General features: G+C 34.5%; 1 protein-coding gene across 1 annotated transcript in view; it reads right to left on the bottom strand.

The window, feature by feature from the left end:
- Positions 1-433: 433 nt before the first annotated feature.
- The window catches only part of LOC107600821 (serine/threonine-protein kinase PAK 1-like), a 54,389-nt gene continuing 35,925 nt past the window's right edge, over positions 434-18,897 (bottom strand). Inside the window, exons 7-15 of the mRNA XM_016292795.1 lie at positions 17,763-17,846; positions 17,090-17,203; positions 13,560-13,788; positions 8,856-8,919; positions 8,721-8,769; positions 7,284-7,396; positions 5,492-5,630; positions 4,083-4,220; positions 434-1,571 (exon numbers count right to left, since the gene is read on the bottom strand). Of these exons, the coding sequence (XP_016148281.1) occupies positions 1,485-1,571; positions 4,083-4,220; positions 5,492-5,630; positions 7,284-7,396; positions 8,721-8,769; positions 8,856-8,919; positions 13,560-13,788; positions 17,090-17,203; positions 17,763-17,846 (1,017 nt within the window). The 3' untranslated portion in view covers positions 434-1,484. The remainder of the gene's footprint in view (positions 1,572-4,082; positions 4,221-5,491; positions 5,631-7,283; positions 7,397-8,720; positions 8,770-8,855; positions 8,920-13,559; positions 13,789-17,089; positions 17,204-17,762; positions 17,847-18,897) is intronic.

Here is an 18,897-nt window from a genome sequence, read left to right as displayed (position 1 = left end):
AAAAATATTTAAACTTTCACCTAGGATTATAAAAAAGTTCTATAAATAAATACAAATAAAAATCCTCATTAGTTCCAGAGTACAGTCCAATTAATAATAATCTCAGAAAAATAAATAAAAATATATTAATTCATTGTTTTAAATCAAATTTAACTTCAACCTTTATTTGTCTTTTTTTTTTTAATCCTTATTTCCAGAGTAGTCCAATAATAATCTCAAAAAATAACATGGTTATTTAATGACTTATTTATCTTTAAATCTAAATTTGTGTAGAAATATTTGAACTTGTACCTATAAGTATAATATACAAAAAAAAAGTAATGTAAGCTTTTTTCACGTTTTTACATTCAAACTCTTTGAATTCAATAAAAAAATGAGTCAAACAAGAGATGAAAAGATTATAATATAATAAAAAAGTTATTAAACACAAAGTTCAAGTTGAGAGCATTGCATTTTGGGACACATTTAGCAACACAGCATTTACGAAAAGATCACCTGGACACTGTAATTAATTCTGAAGTTTATTCGTCCCATTTCAATTAAGAATTTCAATTCATCAAAAGGCCTTATAAAGAGTTTATGGTTCGCAGAAACACTGATTGCTTACAGGAAAGATTCTCTTCTAAATAAATCCCATCAATCCACTGAAAGAATCCGAATGGTGACAGATTGCATCTTCGTGTGTTGTGCCGTCTTCGTACGTCCTACTATTCACGTCACAGTTTAAGGCCCAAGGGTACGTGAACGTAATATCAAAACATTTCAATTCTATTAATGTTTATGGCAAAACATCATAATGCAGTCATGTTTTGTTGGGTTTCCGACGTGTGGAGGAATTATGGGACAGAATGGACCTCAGGTGATAGTTTCATCATCAGAAATGCAGTCTCTTCATGCACAAGCATCCTTCATAGTACCTTAATCAATAGTCTGTTGCAAATCATCATGTTTCAATATCAAAAAAACGTACATCAGACGAGATCTTTCTGTCGCAATCACGTCGCAATCTCAGCTAATCTATGACCCGGCGAATGCACACACACTTGTTCTCACACACACACACACACACACACACACACACACAGAAAATATTATAAAATGAACGAAAACCCCAACAAATACACACATGAAAACATCAATCATGTTCCCATGATCTGAACACAAAAGTAAACGACAACAGAAAAACTGACAGTGAGACCCAGAGAGAGTCAGCCGGGGGAAATCCCCCATAATGCTTTGGGCCTGACGCGCCGTGGCCCTTTGTTTCCAGTGATGTCATCATTCAGAGTCATCTTTTTCGGTGACCACAGCAGTGAGTGCAGACGCCCCTCGGACCCTAAAACATCAGCAGTAGAGGGCGAGGGACGGATGAACCCTCGGCACGAGAGCTCCGGCGCGGGGCGAGAGAGAGAGAGAGACGGCTGACGGGGAGCTCTGGGGGTCGGGGCGGAGGACAGGTGGGGCCGGGAGTCGTCCCGTAGAGGCTAGCGGTTGTTTTTGGCCGCCTCTTTGGCTGCTATGATCAGCGGCGTGAGGCTGGACAGAGGCTTGGCCGCTTTCAGGAACTGGTGCTGCGGGGAGAAAGACAGAGACGTCACTTCTGCTCACCGAGGCTGCATTGATTGCACCAAAAATACAGTAAAATCCTGAAATATTATTACAATTGTAAACAGCTGTTTTCTATGTGAACATATCGTAAACTGTAATTTATTTCTGAGATCAAAGCTGTATTTTCAGCATCATTACTCCAGTCTTCAGTGTCACATGATCTTTCAGATATCATTCTAATATGCTGATTTGCTGCTCAAGAAACATTTCTGATTATCATCAATGTTGAAAACAGTTGTGCTGCTTTTATTTTTCAGGATTCTTTAATGAATAGAAAGTTCAACAGAAAAGCATTTATTTGAAATGGAAATCTTTTGTATTTCTATGCAAAATCTTTACTGTTACTTTTGATCAATTGAATGCATCCTTGCCGGAAATTTTTTCAAATTTTATTTATAAAAAAAAAAAAAAAAAAAGAATATTAGTCTGACCCCAAACATTTGAACAGTAGTGTATATTAAGAAAAGGTTTCGGTGCTCACCTGTTTTAGTGTTGGGTGCAATGCATTAAGTAATTAATTACTTTTCCCTTTAAAAAGTAAGGGATTTAATGGAATTTAATTCCAGTTACTTCTGATGTAATTGCATTAAATACTGTACAGACTACAGAACAATTCTATATAAAACAATAGTGAATTTAACATCAAAATGTAACATCTAATGTTAAAATGTATGCTTTTAATGTAACATTGTCCTTTTAAATACTTTGGTCAGTTGAAGAATAATTTATGCAATTTTATATAATTTTTTGAAAGGATTAAAAGAGCTCTTGTATTGTTCAACTGGTCGAGGTTGATATAGGATTTAGAAAGTAATAATTACTAATAAGTAATGCGATAGTTTTTAGAGAGAGTACTGAGTACAGTAATCCAATTACACTGTAGAAGATGTAATTAGAAGTGAGTAATTCATTTTTATTTACCCAACACTCTTTATAATTGTCTTTACTGTCACTTTAAATCAATTTAATGTGTGCATGTTGAATAAGAGTATTAATTTCTTTAAAAATAAAAATCTTCCGGACCCCAAACTTTTGTATATTGAGAAATATTTACCTGGTTTTAAACATGTGGCTTAGTTAGCTGGAGAGTGAACTGTGAATTGTACATTATTTACACGAGTCTCTCCAGCCGTCTCTTTTAATGCACAATTGAGTCATATAATGCGTTACACAACCTCACTACTGAAGCTCAGATACTTTCAGCTTCTGGGCTTTTCTGGAACGTTCTGGCAGCCTTTATTCCAACCCAACAGATGTGAGTTTTCTAAATCAGATGTGTGTGTGGGAGAGACGCGATTATGGTGCAGAGACTGAATGATGCTATCTGAATTAAATCTAATATCATTAGAGAGAATATAAACTACATATCAAAAGCAGTTTGTTTTATTCTTTAAAATATCATAGAAGTAACTGGTACACATTAAATGAGTTTAAAACTATTTCAAGAATGCTGTCTGTGTTTCAAAACCTAGTGAGCTGACTACCTAGACAGCATGTTTGCTTTTGAATATTTAAACACTTCTATGATGTCCAAAAATGCTGTCTAGGAAGGCAGCTCAAGTTTTGAAACACATGTTTGGTGTATGAAGGACAATGAATGAAAAAAAGAATCAATTATGAATTTTAAATAACTAAAATAACTTTTAGTTAAAGTTACATTACTTTTAAATAACTAAATACAATTATTAATAAATACAATAAATAATAAATAACATAACATTCCAAATTGACAAATAAAAGGTAATTATTTAATTATTTTTTTTTAATTTTATGAAATGTAACAAAAATGAATGAACTGAAATGCACTTTTATATCTTAAAAAAAATTGTCATTTGCATTTCGTAATCCATTTGCCACTCAAGTCTATTTATTTGTTAGTTAGTCTGAAAAGCTGTTTAAAATTTTTTTATTAATCCTTTACAAGCCAGAGAATTTTCTAAGTCACTTTTCACTGATCTATATTGATGTCAGGTTTATTATCGTTATATCATTATATACATATGTGTGTGTGTGTATATATATATATATATATACACAGTATATATATTAAATTTGTGTATGTAATTTACACTTACACAAATCCAAAATATTAATATAATTGTGCAACTATGATATTGAAATATCAATTATCTACAAAGGTCAAGCATGACGCATTGATACTGGTAGGTTTTTTTTTCTTGTAACATTGACAAACCATAAATAACTTTAATAGGTTTACGAGGAAAATACTGAACGTACACACACACTCGCACACACACAAACACACACACGCGTGTGCACGCACACACACGCACGCACACACAAACACACACACACACACACGCGCACACGCACGCACACACACACACACACACACACACACACGCACACACACACACACACACACACACACACGCACACACACACACACGCACGCACACACACACACACACACACGCACACACACACACACACACACACACACACACACACACCTGTAAGAGCTCCTTGGCAGAGCCTCTCTTCTCCACATCCATCTCCAGACAGCGGTTTAAGAAATCCCGGAACACGGATGAGAGTTTCTCTGGGTTCTGCAGCTCCGGCGTTCCATTGGTGGCGATGAGATACAGAGCCTGGACAACAGCAGGGGTTAAAGGTCACACAGAATTCATCTACATTAACTACAGCATCAGTTCCATTCATTAAAAAAAAAAAGCTATTTGAAATGTTCTTGTAGATCCCACATCATGATCAAATGGAAAACTATACAAAACCATCCAGAGGTTTCTTAAAAATATATGAACAGACAAAGCCCACTTTTGCCAATATTTATCTCACTGTTCTCACCACTGCTTCAGTATTTGTTTGCCACAAATTAACCACAGGTCTGTCCACAAATAGTTTTAGAAAATGTATTAAGATAAAAGCCTTTAAAGCTGATGGAGGTCGAAATCAATGTTGCATTCTGTCCTCCCACAAAGCATCAATCGATGAAATCAATGCAGTTTCCATCTGGAGAGCATCTGATGTTGCTCTCGTTCACATGAGGCCATATTTAAAATAATTCAATGATCTGAAACAAAGGGTGGATCTCAGCATCATCTTGAGATCACAAGTGAACAGCATTAGGTCTATATGTGCACCTGATCTTATGCAACAGCCTTAAAAGTCCAACTAATGCAAGCACACTTGTGACATCCCTTTATTTATTTATTTATTTATTCATTCATTCATTCTCAGTATTAGACATTTATTTATTTATGTATTTAATTTCTATTTTTCTATATGATTTTGTATGTAAAAAGCTAAATTTTATTAAACAATTAATTCAAATCAGGAACAGATACATTTATCAAATATTATATACATTTAGACTGTTTTATTTCACTTTTTAAATTAGACTATTTATTTATTTCTGAATCTATTATTTATTTTTTATAAATAATTTTGTGTAAAAAGCAAATAAATGTAAAAAATGTAAACAAACAATCAATTCAAATCAGAGACAGATATACATAATTATAAGTTTAAGTTTATTTCAGCTTTATTTAAATGACCAAAAATGACAAATACCCCAAGATTGCTGACATCCCAAGAAAAGATGATTATGAATATAGTTATATTCAGTATATACTAAATATAGTTGGACTGAATATATACTGCAGAAAATGGGAATTCTATTAAATTACAAATGTGCTATTTCACTTAACGTTTGTGTGTGCTGTGTATTATGCTTATTAAAGTATTTTGTTGTTAGGTTAGCTAACATCAAAATCTATTGGAATTAACGCCACTAATGAGCTCCTGCCTATGCAGACTGTTCCAAATCATTCACTTGTGAGGTTCCATTTCACTTAGGATGCTCCCTTAGTAGGCATCTAGACAGCAAGGCAGCTCAGTAGGTTTGGAATAATTCCACACTCACTTCCCGACAGACGGCGGCGATCTGCGGTTCATCCATACACGTCTCCGTCACCACGTCCGTCAGGGAGCCTCCGGCCAGATACTCCATCACCACCCACAGCTCGTCTCCCACCAGGTAACTATGGCAACAAGACCGCATCGTCAACACACGCCACATCTCTGAGTGATGCAGCAGCATCGCCGTGACAACAGAATCACTGGATGCTCCTGCCTTTATTAGTGCAGGCATGGAGAAACTCACCATGGACACAGAAAAACACATCAGAGCCAAACATGAAAACGCTGTTAAAGGCAGAGTAAGTGATTTCTGGTAGCCAATGTTGATATTTGAAATCACCAAAACAAACACGCCCCTACCCCAAAAGGGTCTTGCCTCTATTTTGATAGCTCCGCCCCACATATACGTACGCAACCCAGGCAACGATTAGTTCTGTGAAACAAAGCAAAACCAATGTTGCACCGTGTCTACGGACGTGAGCGGCGCGGCGCAACAAATCCCCGACAGAAAACTGCTGCCGGGTTCTATTTATGACGTGCTGACACAAATTTCAAATGGTTTTCAACGGTCGCTTTGTCACGTCCAGTGTAGGCAGACTTTAGCTGTTGTAGACACTGTTACTCACCTATCGAGAAGAAGCAAAGCAACCCCAGCGTCCAATCGCAGGCCTCCGCTCCTTCAGTTCTCTCCAGCGCTGGAAAGCTGATCCGATATTTACATGGGTCCTACTTCTTGCCTTATCGTTCCGACAGACATTTTCCTCTTTTGTTTTTATCTGCCATCTCTATCTTTCTGTCGCTCGGCTCGGCTAATGTCCGTCCCGTGCACTGAACGCTCTCTCCTCCACATCACAAGAAGACACGCCCCTTATTGCTGATTGGCAACAAGTTTGTTTTGCTATTCGGCCCGAATCAGTTTTCTAAAGTGTTTTCGAAAAATCACACACCCTGCCTTTAAAACCCGAATACGTCTTAGATGATGTTGCCACAACAGCGATGTCCTCATCACATCATTTTAATGTGACTTTTTTTCATTACAGACTCATATTCGTCTGATTTTCATTATCTTTAGAAACAAAATTGTTTAAGATCATCAGACTTGTTTTTAAAGAAAATATATTTTAAATTATTCATTATTATTTTTATTCATTATAATTTTAAATGTATTCTTTTTCTTGACTTACGCATAGTTGAGCAGATTTTTGGGAAGTTTGCAAAGTTTGTGCTTAAAACAAGAAAAAAAGCAGTTAAAAATACAAGAAAAAAATTTGTTCAAAATAAAATATAATGTTAAAAAAAAGAAAAAAGAAAATAAAAATCTAACAAAATCTAACAAAAAATAAAAGAAACTATGAAAGAAAAAAATATAAATATATAAAAAATAAACAGAAATATAACAAAAAACAAATGCAAAAGAAAAGAAAAGAAAACAAAAAGAAATAAAGAAAATATAATGTAAAAGAAAAAATAAAATAGCTAAAAAAAGGAAAATATTAAAAACAATTAAAAGAAAATAACAAAAAAGAAAAGAAAATAAATCAAGTAATAAATAGAAATATAACAAAATACAAATGCAAAAAAAGATAATATAACTTAAAAAAATAAACAAAGAATATAAGAAAATATAATAAAAAAAAAAAAAGAGACAAAAATACAAAAATGTACTTAGAAAACGAAAAAAGAAAAGAAAAATAAACCGGAACACATGGTACAGGAAGGTACAGGAAAACAAGACAAAACACTGATTAGGAAAAAGCTTAATCTAATGAACTGACCTGTCCAGGTAATTGACGATGTTGGGGTTCTTGTTTTCCCTCATGACTAAGATCTCGTTGATGATCAGCTCTTTCTTGGGCTGCTGCTGTAGATTCATCTGTTTGATGGCCACCTGAGAGACCAAACATCAGGATCAAAGCTTTCAGACACACTTGACGATGAATCCGAGATCTCTCCGTTAACATGAGTGAGGACTGGTTTGAGATGAGCTGTGTGTGTGTGCCGGTTCAGCTCTGAGGAATGCCATCAGATCAATATCCTATACCTGCATCCCCTGATTCACTGGTATCGATCAGCGAGAGCGGCGAAGTCTCTGTCAGAGGCATGTTAATGATGACGAGAGGTGCCCTCTATCAACCGGAAGAGCATGTGGAACTGAAAAGACTGTCGATATCTCCAATCGAGCTCTGATAAGCATTCTCCAAATGCTGCCAAATGGCATATTTGCTATGCAATTTCAGAAAATGTACAAAATATAAGAGCAACAACAGCTAAAGCTAATAGAGAAGGTGTTTGGGTGGTAGAAGGACATTGCTGGGACCCAGTTGCTAGAGTGTTCTGGACAGTTGCTTATTTATAAAATGATGGTTTCTTACTGGACTGCCTTCCAATAGTGCATGCAAGTTTGAAAATGATATAACGTATAACATAACGTATAACATCCCATAACATAACATAACAACATATATCATGTTATTAGTAGTAGTAGTAAATCATTTTATGTTTTGATTTTATTGTAGCTGTAATTAAATTTCTTTAAAAATCTGAATATATTCTCTTTTTATTTTATACAATATGTTTAAATCAACAACCCTATGGGCTATGAGTTTGGAAAGTACTGACCTCATGACGTTCTATTTTAAGCATCATATTTGCTGGACAAACATCACTTAATGTGCAATACATCATGCATGTGCTAATGCTGCTTTAACACCCATTAGGACATATACAATTAATAAAATTTGATATTTTACAGGTAAACAAAACAGTAAATAGTTATATATAATTTTTTTGTATTTTATTTTATTTTAATAATGGTATTATTTGAAGAAGCAGTAGTAAATAATTTTTAAAATAATTGTATGCTGTTTTTAATTTACTGCAGTAAGAAACAAAATTAAAGTAGTAAACTTAATAAAAAAAATATTCTCTGAATATATTATTTTATACAATAGGTTGTTTAACTCCATAACCCTATGAGCTATAATAATAATAGTGTTACTTGCCTTATAGTGGAGATCGTGTAAGTATTGATCTCATGATATTCTATTTTAAGCATGACATTTCTTGGACAAACATGATTTAATGCATGCAACACGTCATGCATGTGCTGATTCTGAATGTTGTTTTAACACCTGTAAGGAAGTGTTCTGGTGTCATACTGCAGATGAGCAAACACGCATCTAGCTGACATCTGTATGAGAAACACGTCTCACCTCTTGTCCCGTGGCGATGTCTATGGCTGTGTAGACCGTTCCAGATGCCCTGATGAGGGACGGAAATGAAGATCATGATTGTTTGAAGACTGTGAGATCTAGCATAAACAATAAGACACCCATCATTAAACTCACCCCTGGCCAATCTTCTCAAATCGCGTGTACTTCTTCTTCGGGTCGCCCACGCTGACTATACTTCCTGTGGAGTGGAGGTCACATGTTATTTCAAGAAAAACAAAACGCTACAAAAAATGAAAACTGAAGAGACACAGATGGGGGGAAGAGGCAGCTGTTTAAAAGACGAAGTAAAGGAATGAAAATGCAGTGTTTCAGGATTGTGAGAGAGCTGCACAACGAATCGAATTTAAGTAATATGACCTTGTGCCATTATTAAACTGGAGATTAGATGGAGGTGTTTGTTTATTTATTTACTTTTTTTAAATCAGTCAAAATAAAGGCTCAAGGCTAGTCTAGGCTGCCTTACAATAGTGCATGCAAGTTGAAAAATTAACCTAATTTTATATATATACAGTATATATATATATATATATATATTTTTTTTTGTACGATTATTATATACGATTATTGAAGTGCAAAAATACAAGAAATATATATATATATATATATATTTTTTTTTTTTTGTACGATTATTATATACGATTATTGAAGTGCAAAAATACAAGAAAATTTTGTCTTCTATTTTATTGCAATAAGACATATAAACTTAAAATTAAAAAGTTGATTTTACATTTATAATAAAAAAATATAACTTTAAAAAGAAAACAAAAAGAAAAGAAATAAATATAATGTAAAAGAAAAAAGAAAATAGCAAAAAAAGGAAAATACAACAAAAAATTTAGTCTTATTTTCTAGTCTTATTTTATTGCAATAAGAAATATAAACAAAATTAAAAAGTAGATTTTACGTTTTTAATAAAAATATTCTTAAGCAAATATATCTTTAATTTTTAATACTTTAAGGATTATATTTATAAAAAGTTATACAATTAATAAAATTATATATATTACAGGTAAACAAAATACTATTTAGCACAATTATATTATATGCTGCTTTTCTTATTTTATTTTTTCATATTTTTTATTTTATTTTACTTCTTCTCTTCTCTTCTCTTCTCTTCTCTTCTCTTCTCTTCTCTTAGTAGCTGGGTTCCAAACAAACAATGTGAATGAAATATTAATTGAGGCATGAGCTCTGCTCAACTTCGTCACATTGCTTGTGTTTTGCTGGAAATCACGACAGGCCTCGCTTGCTAGTTCTTTTCAAATGCTTTGTTCTTTTAGTCTTTCACTATGCCTTTTGTTAAATATACAGCCTATCTAAACTTAAAATTAAAAAGTTGATTTTACATTTATAATAAAAAAATATAACTTTAAAAAGAAAACAAAAAGAAAAGAAATAAATATAATGTAAAAGAAAAAAGAAAATAGCAAAAAAAGGAAAATACAACAAAAAATTTAGTCATTCAGTCTAGTCTTATTTTATTGCAATAAGAAATATAAACAAAATTAAAAAGTAGATTTTACGTTTTTAATAAAAATATTCTTAAGCAAATATATCTTTAATTTTTAATACTTTAAGGATTATATTTATAAAAAGTTATACAATTAATAAAATTATATATATTACAGGTAAACAAAATACTATTTAGCACAATTATATTATATGCTGCTTTTCTTATTTTATTTTGTTTCATATTTTTTATTTTATTTTACTTCTTCTCTTCTCTTCTCTTCTCTTAGTAGCTGGGTTCCAAACAAACAATGTGAATGAAATATTAATTGAGGCATGAGCTCTGCTCAACTTCGTCACATTGCTTGTGTTTTGCTGGAAATCACGACAGGCCTCGCTTGCTAGTTCTTTTCAAATGCTTTGTTCTTTTAGTCTTTCACTATGCCTTTTGTTAAATATACAGCCTATCATGTTGCGGCTTGTAATTGGAGGCAAATATTTGTCCAAATAAACGGCATTGATTTTTTTCCATATCAAGCAGCTGTTTGTGAGAATCATGTCCCTCACAGTGGTCACGTATCAGAAGAGGGATGCTCAGCTATAAGACACAATCGTCTGTTACTCAAACAGTCATGAACTGAGATCAGACACATGCTGTGAAGGAAAGCACACGATCGTTTCCAGTCAAAACATGTTGAGCAATGAGAGAGACGGGGAAGAAAAGGCCTCTAAACCCTTAGGAAAAGACAGAGTTACAGGCAGTGAGGTAACAGAGGCTTGGAAAACACAGAAAGGAAGAAGGCCGAGTTCTGATCAGAGTTTTACGACGTCTTAAATTCAGGGAAAGACAGGAACATCTTCAGCTTGATGTGTAACCCGGCAGACTATTGATGAACGGCCGTTTTAAATGGTGGACGACAAATCTTTGGCCAAGAGGGGCCTGAAGTGACAGAGCGGGGCAGGAGAGACACACTGGATGACTGCAGCAGCATCCCGTTCTTACCAGCTGAGGGCGATCTGAGCACGTCTGGAGCATATGGGGTTTTTAATAAGATACAGGTTCTTAGAAAGTCATGCATCTCTAGAGCAGCTCAAACTAAATGACTGGGAATCATTTCATGCTAAATAATAACAATGCATATAAAATAAAAGAATAACGAGAATAAAATAAGGCAACGCAAGAAATAAGCATGGCATGAACGACTCGATCAAGAGATCAAAGCAGGTTTGAATTTTTCCAAAAATAAATACATCACACATATTTGATATGTCAGGAATAGTGTGCAGCCAGCCGGTCATTAACATAAAATAAACCTTGAAAGTGTGATCTGGGGTTTAGCAATAATCTCTGGCTGACTGCACATTACCCTGCTTATTACAGGGCTACTTACTAAATAAATAAATCACTGGACATGAAATATTGATTTGTATGTAAATTATTATCACATGGGAAAAAGAGACCTGAAGAGAGAATAGCACAGCTATGCTTTGGATGGATTAAATACATATACTCTAAAAAATATATATATATAGTATAAATGCATCATTAATACATATTTTATTATTGTTATCTGCCATTTTTAAAAATACACTAATCAGAACTTTGGGGTTGTAAAGAAATCTCTTCTGCTCACCAAGGCTGCATTTATTTTAAATATATATATTAAAAATAGTAAAAAAGTTGGTATATTATTATACATTAAAATGAGTATGAATATAAAATGAATATATTTTAAAATGTAATTTATTTCCATGTCCCTCACAGTGGTCACGTATCAGAAGAGGGATGCTCAGCTATAAGACACAATCGTCTGTTACTCAAACAGTCATGAACTGAGATCAGACACATGCTGTGAAGGAAAGCACACGATCGTTTCCAGTCAAAACATGTTGAGCAATGAGAGAGACGGGGAAGAAAAGGCCTCTAAACCCTTAGGAAAAGACAGAGTTACAGGCAGTGAGGTAACAGAGGCTTGGGAAACACAGAAAGGAAGAAAGCCGAGGTCTGAGCAGAGTTTTACGACGTCTTAAATTCAGGGAAAGACAGGAACATCTTCAGCTTGATGTGTAACCCGGCAGACTATTGATGAACGGCCGTTTTAAATGGTGGACGACAAATCTTTGGCCAAGAGGGGCCTGAAGTGACAGAGCGGGGCAGGAGAGACACACTGGATGACTGCAGCAGCATCCCGTTCTTACCAGCTGAGGGCGATCTGAGCACGTCTGGAGCATATGGGGTTTTTAATAAGATACAGGTTCTTAGAAAGTCATGCATCTCTAGAGCAGCTCAAACTAATCATTTCATGCTAAATAATAACAATGCATATAAAATAAAAGAATAACGAGAATAAAATAAGGCAACGCAAGAAATAAGCATGGCATGAACGACTCGATCAAGAGATCAAAGCAGGTTTGAATTTTTCCAAAAATAAATACATCACACATATTTGATATGTCAGGAATAGTGTGCAGCCAGCCGGTCATTAACATAAAATAAACCTTGAAAGTGTGATCTGGGGTTTAGCAATAATCTCTGGCTGACTGCACATTACCCTGCTTATTACAGGGCTACTTACTAAATAAATAAATCACTGGACATGAAATATTGATTTGTATGTAAATTATTATCACATGGGAAAAAGAGACCTGAAGAGAGAATAGCACAGCTATGCTTTGGATGGATTAAATACATATACTCTAAAAAATATATATATATAGTATAAATGCATCATTAATACATATTTTATTATTGTTATCTGCCATTTTTAAAAATACACTAATCAGAACTTTGGGGTTGTAAAGAAATCTCTTCTGCTCACCAAGGCTGCATTTATTTTAAATATATATATTAAAAATAGTAAAAAAAAGTTGGTATATTATTATACATTAAAAGGAGTATGAATATAAAATGAATATATTTTAAAATGTAATTTATTTCTGTGATGCAAAACTGTATTTGCAGCATCATTACTCCAGTCTTCAGTGTCACATGATCTTCAGAAATCATTCTAATATGCTGCTTTGCTGCTCGAGAAACATTTCTGATTATTATCAATGTTGAAAACAGTTGTGCTGCCCAATATTTCTGTGGAAACTGTGATACGTTTTATTTTTCAGGATTCTTTGATGAATAGAATGTTAAAAAGAACAGCGTTTATTTGTTACTTTATAAATGTCTTAACTGTCCCTTCTGATCAATATAATGCATCTTTGCTGAATAAGTATTAATTTGTTATATATATATATATAACAAAAAATATTACTGACCCCAAAATTGTGAATGGTAGTGTACTGTATATCACTCACAATGCGCTCTACAAACATAAACATGACCTCTGACCCTTGAGCGTCTCAGGTGTGGACACTTACGCAGTTTCTCGAGTATCTCCTCGTCGGTCATCTTCTTCTTGCGTGTTTTGTCGGTGTTTTGTGGAGTGGAGGGTGTCGGGGTGCTGGTGGTGCTGGCGGTGGCGGAGGTGGTGGAGGGTGTCAGGGTGGGACTGCCGCTGTCAGCGGCCACATTAGTGATGGGTGACGTAGCGGCGTCTTTGGTGGAGAGTGGAGGAGGGAGAGGGTCGATAACGGAGCGCGTGTAGATCTGTGGGGAGACGACGACATATTAGCAATGGATCAAATAAAATAAAAATATTTTTAATCAAATAAAATTAAATAAATAAATAGGTTAAAAAGATTCAATTAAAAAGAGTGAAATTAAATTAAGTACAATTAAAAAATCATAAATATATATAATTAATATGAAATAGCTGTGACGCGTATTAAATTTCCTACTCTTTTCTTAGAAGATTACTTTACAGCACTGGGGTTGGGCTTACGTTCTTTAATTCATTTTGGAGACAAAAAACAGCACAAACAAGCAGCCAAAGAGCTGAAGTGTGCAGTCAGAAGTTGATTCACTACAGTGACACCATGGAAACTGTGTACAGCAGCGTCCATCCTGATACTCATTCAGAGAGAAAAACACAGAAAATACTGTTCTTTACTTTTAACCTCAGAACAAACACAAGCTTTGTGTGCAAAGGGTTAATAAAACACCAGTACAACACGAACAGATGAAGATCAGAGCATCAGCTTTCTGAATATCCCCATTTCACAACAACGTTAAGACACATACTGTATGAAAATAAGTTAGTCTGAAAAGAGTGTTAAATAAAACAGCGTTTTTATTCTGAACTACAACTATTAAAATTTGTTTCAATTGTTTGTTAACTGAAACAAAGCTGAAAAATTAAATAAAAGGAGTAAAACTAAAAATCTGCCTTGACAAAACAAAACAAAACAAAAAACAAAATAAAATAAAATAAAATAAAATAAAATAAAAAACAAAACAAAACAAAATTAAATAAAATGAAACAAAATTAAATAAAATTAAATAAAAATTACATTTAGTTTTAGGTGTAACAACTAAAACTAAAGAAAAATTTAAATGAAAACTAGAAAAAAAATGTATTAATTAAAAAAATATATATATTTTCGATTAAATAAAAAAAAGTCCCAATACATTTTCACAAAACATATTTTGGACACTAAGCCGCACTCCAACATTTCTCAGAAACAAGATTATTATTCTTTTTTTTCCTCCCAATGACTTACGCTCTGAGTGAAGTTTTCCATATTTATCCTCTGTTTTCTCTATAATATTTTGGCAATTTTGGCAATTTTTAGTGAACACGGTAACATGAGCTCAAAGTTATCAGACATGCACTACAAGCCGCCTGTGGCCACTACAGCCGTAAAGAGCAGCGTCATGTGTGTGAGTGTGTGTGTGAACACATTACAGGACATCATTCATCTCCTCTGACCTAATGAGGGTGAAACCCCTTCACATCAAAACCACACATGAATGAGCCTTGATGGAGCATCTTTAATCATCTGGGCACCTAGAAGCCTGATCCAGTGATCTCCAGACAGATGAAAGGAAGGTAACGAGGTTCAAACACATACACACACACACATACACACTCCTGTAATAAAGCTCTAGTCACCTACCCCCGCTCTGAACACATGCATATTTATTCTGTAATTACAGGTTAGCTTGGAGGCGTCTAGAGTCAGAAACTCATTATTCCAGACTACAGACCGGACTGTCACGTATCTGCATCTGCCAGCCAACACCCACAACACCTAAAACACCTTACAACTGTCTGTCTTGTTTAACCAGCCACCAACCACAATAACCTACTAACCACTTCAAAACTACTCAGAACACCTTAGCAACCGCCTAGAAACTAATAACCACAACCACTGTCTGTTGGTCTGTCTAGCAACCAACCACAATAACCTCCTAACTACCTAGCAACCACTCAGAATACATTAGCACCACTCTAGGAAACACCTTAGCAACTGCATGTCTGTCTGTCTGTTTACCTAGCAACCTTTCACAATAATCTACTAACCAAGATTATTATCGTTAATTCAAACTAAATCTATTAAAAATATTTGGTTTATTTAAATAAAGCTGCAATAAAACAAAACTAATATTAGATAAAAATCTTAAATGAGAAATGTTGCCTTGAAATAAGTTTCAGTTGAAGACTGAAAATTACTAACTGGAAATAAAAAATTAAATAAAAATGAAACTAAAACTGAAATAAAAAAATTAAACCAATATATTAATATTTAAAAATAAAAATCTTAAAATAAAAGCTAATCACCTTTGCAACCACCCAAACATAAGGCCTAAACAAAATTAACTCAATTTGTTTTTTAATTTCCCGTAAGCATTTAAGCCAACATCTCAAAGTGAGTCTTTGCATTTTATTTTACACCCATTATTTAATTTGCACTAGTGTTATTTTACTTTTCCACTTCTTGACAAAATGAAAGTAGAATTTTGTCATGCCTATAAAGCATATTAAACTCAATCCGAGAGCGAAAGAGAGACTTATCTCTCAAACTTCTAATATCTAAAACTTAAATCAAACGAAATTAGAACTGTTGCCTTGGCAACTAACTGAAATAAATTAAAGCTGACAAACTAAAATTACAAACTGGAAATAAATAAAAATTAAATGTAAAAAAATTAAACCTATATGATAATATTTAAAAGCAAACAAATTGCTAAAAATTACACTTACAAAACTTACATTATACAATCAAAAATTTAACTTAAAAATACATTTCATAATTATTTAATAAATAATTAATTCATGAAAATAATTAATAAATAAATAATTAACTATAAAAAACTATACTAGTATATAAATCATATACAGTGGGTACGGAAAGTATTCAGACCCCCTTAAAATTTTCACTCTTTGTTATATTGCAGCCATTTGCTAAAATCATTTAAGTTAATTTTTTCCCTCATTAATGTACACACAGCACCCTATATTGACAGAAAAACACAGAATTGTTGACATTTTTGCAGATTTATTAAAAAAGAAAAACTGAAATATCACATGGTCCTAAGTATTCAGACCCTGTAGGTCTGAGCTGTAAGGTCTTATATAGACAGGTGTGTGGCTTTCCTAATCAAGTCCAATCAGTATAATCAAACACAGCTGGACTCAAATGAAGGTGTAGAACCATCTCAAGGATGATCAGAAGAAATGGACAGCACCTGAGTTAAATATATGAGTGTCACAGCAAAGGGTCTGAATACTTAGGACCATGTGATATTTCAGTTTTTCTTTTTTAATAAATCTGCAAAAATGTCAACAATTCTGTGTTTTTCTGTCAATATGGGGTGCTGTGTGTACATTAATGAGGAAAAAAAATGAACTTAAATGATTTTAGCAAATGGCTGCAATATAACAAAGAGTGAAAAATTTAAGGGGGTCTGAATACTTTCCGTACCCACTGTATATACACCCTGGAAAACACTTAAAACACCTTAGCATTTGATCCCTTAACATTGGCCCATGTAAGTAAATACTCACAGATTTGGTGTGTTCGGGACGGGGTGCGACGATGGGTGGAGGCGTGGCTTCATCCTCATCATCATCCTCAGAAACGGTGGCCACGGCAGGGGTCTCGGAAACGGTCTTGGAGTTCTGCGGAGCGTCAAACAAGCCGAGCAGGAAGTGAGGCTGACCGACTGACATCACAACATGAGGGCAAAACAAACCTAACGCCAACATGCCAACCACGAGAGCAGCGCTGACCGCATTCAACCCTCCCGCCGGCCTCACCAGCTGACCCCATACACCACAACTAAAACTTCACTCCCCATCTTGCTTTGCATCTAACCTGATTCGGTCTGAGCTACGGATACGGCACAACTCAGCAGGAGAACTGGACGAAAAAGATGCTGATTCACAGTGCAGAGAGAGAGAGAGAGAGAGAGAGAGAGAGAGGGAGAGAGATGAACCCGCTGGCACAGCCTCGAGTGGCTGGCATCAGTTCTGTCCTTCTGTTGAGTGGGCAGCTCTTATGGGACTCTGTCACCTTGTTGTTCACTGCACCCCCCCCCCCAAGCAAACTTTCTCCCGTCCCGTCATCTGTCACGTGAGCTGAGGGAACATTTCTCCATATTCCCCTCCTGACCTCAAACGCTTCTCTGTGTGTCACAGATAAACCTGGAAAACACAGTCGGACATCACAATGACTCACCACTGCGTTGGAAGAGCTGTAGCTATCCGCACCTTTATCTGAAATTAAAAACAGACGAATGAGAAATGAGAAAGAGACATAGAACTAATCTATAGACAACATATCACTGACATTGTTTTTTCAACTGCTGATTTATAATGGATTTGGTGGCTGATATAAAGCCACTGACAGTGGCGTACCTTTTTTTTAAAAAGTGGGTGGGACAGGAGTGTGTGTGTGTGTGTGTGTGGTGGTGTGTGTGTGGTGGTTAATGTATCGACACTAGAACTCATTTTTAACGTGATAGTTTCATTCTTACATGCACTATAATAAAATATATTATTAGGCCCGAGATTCTTCACATCAGTGAATAAATACATAGATATGCAATAAACAATCGCATTTCTAAACAGTCTAGTGGTAGAATTTTCGTTAGGCGTGTTCTAATCTGCCCTCGCATTTTTTTCCCCCCTTATTATAATCAAAAATGTTCATCAGTGATTGTATATCAAGAGCAGGGAGCAGGGTATTTTGTTTTGTGATTTAACTGGAATAAATACTGTATATAGTCTCTGCAACGTCATTAAGCGATAAATTGAAGCGCTCGTGTGTAAAGAGAACGTTCCGTCACTAATAACATCACAACGAACATTTCAAAAACAACATAATACAGCGCCAGATCACATCTTATTTAAAAGAAAAGAATGACAGCTGGATATGTTTCATCTGCATTAGGTATAAAATACACATACAATATTAAATATATATATATAATATATAAATATATACATAAGATATAATATATAAAATGTAATTGTATAAATTGATATATACACACACACACACACACATATATATATATATACAGTGGGGCAAAAAAGTATTTAGTCAGCCACCAATTGTGCAAGTTCTCCCACTTAAAAAGATGAGAGAGGCCTGTAATTTTCATCATAGGTATACCTCAACTATGAGAGACAAAATGAGAAAAAAAATCCAGAAAATCACATTGTAGGATTTTTAAAGAATTAATTGGTAAATTCCTCGGTAAAATAAGTATTTGGTCACCTACAAACAAGCAAGATTTCTGGCTCTCACAGACCTGTAACTTCTTATTTAAGAGGCTCCTCTGTCCTCCACACGTTACCTGTATTAATGG

Source organism: Sinocyclocheilus grahami, unplaced genomic scaffold (assembly GCF_001515645.1).
Source record: "Sinocyclocheilus grahami isolate Dianchi unplaced genomic scaffold, SAMN03320097.WGS_v1.1 scaffold14.1, whole genome shotgun sequence".
Lineage (NCBI taxonomy): Eukaryota > Metazoa > Chordata > Actinopteri > Cypriniformes > Cyprinidae > Sinocyclocheilus > Sinocyclocheilus grahami.
The sequence above is the reverse complement of the archived record's forward strand: the minus strand, read 5'-3'. Positions and strand labels throughout refer to the sequence as shown.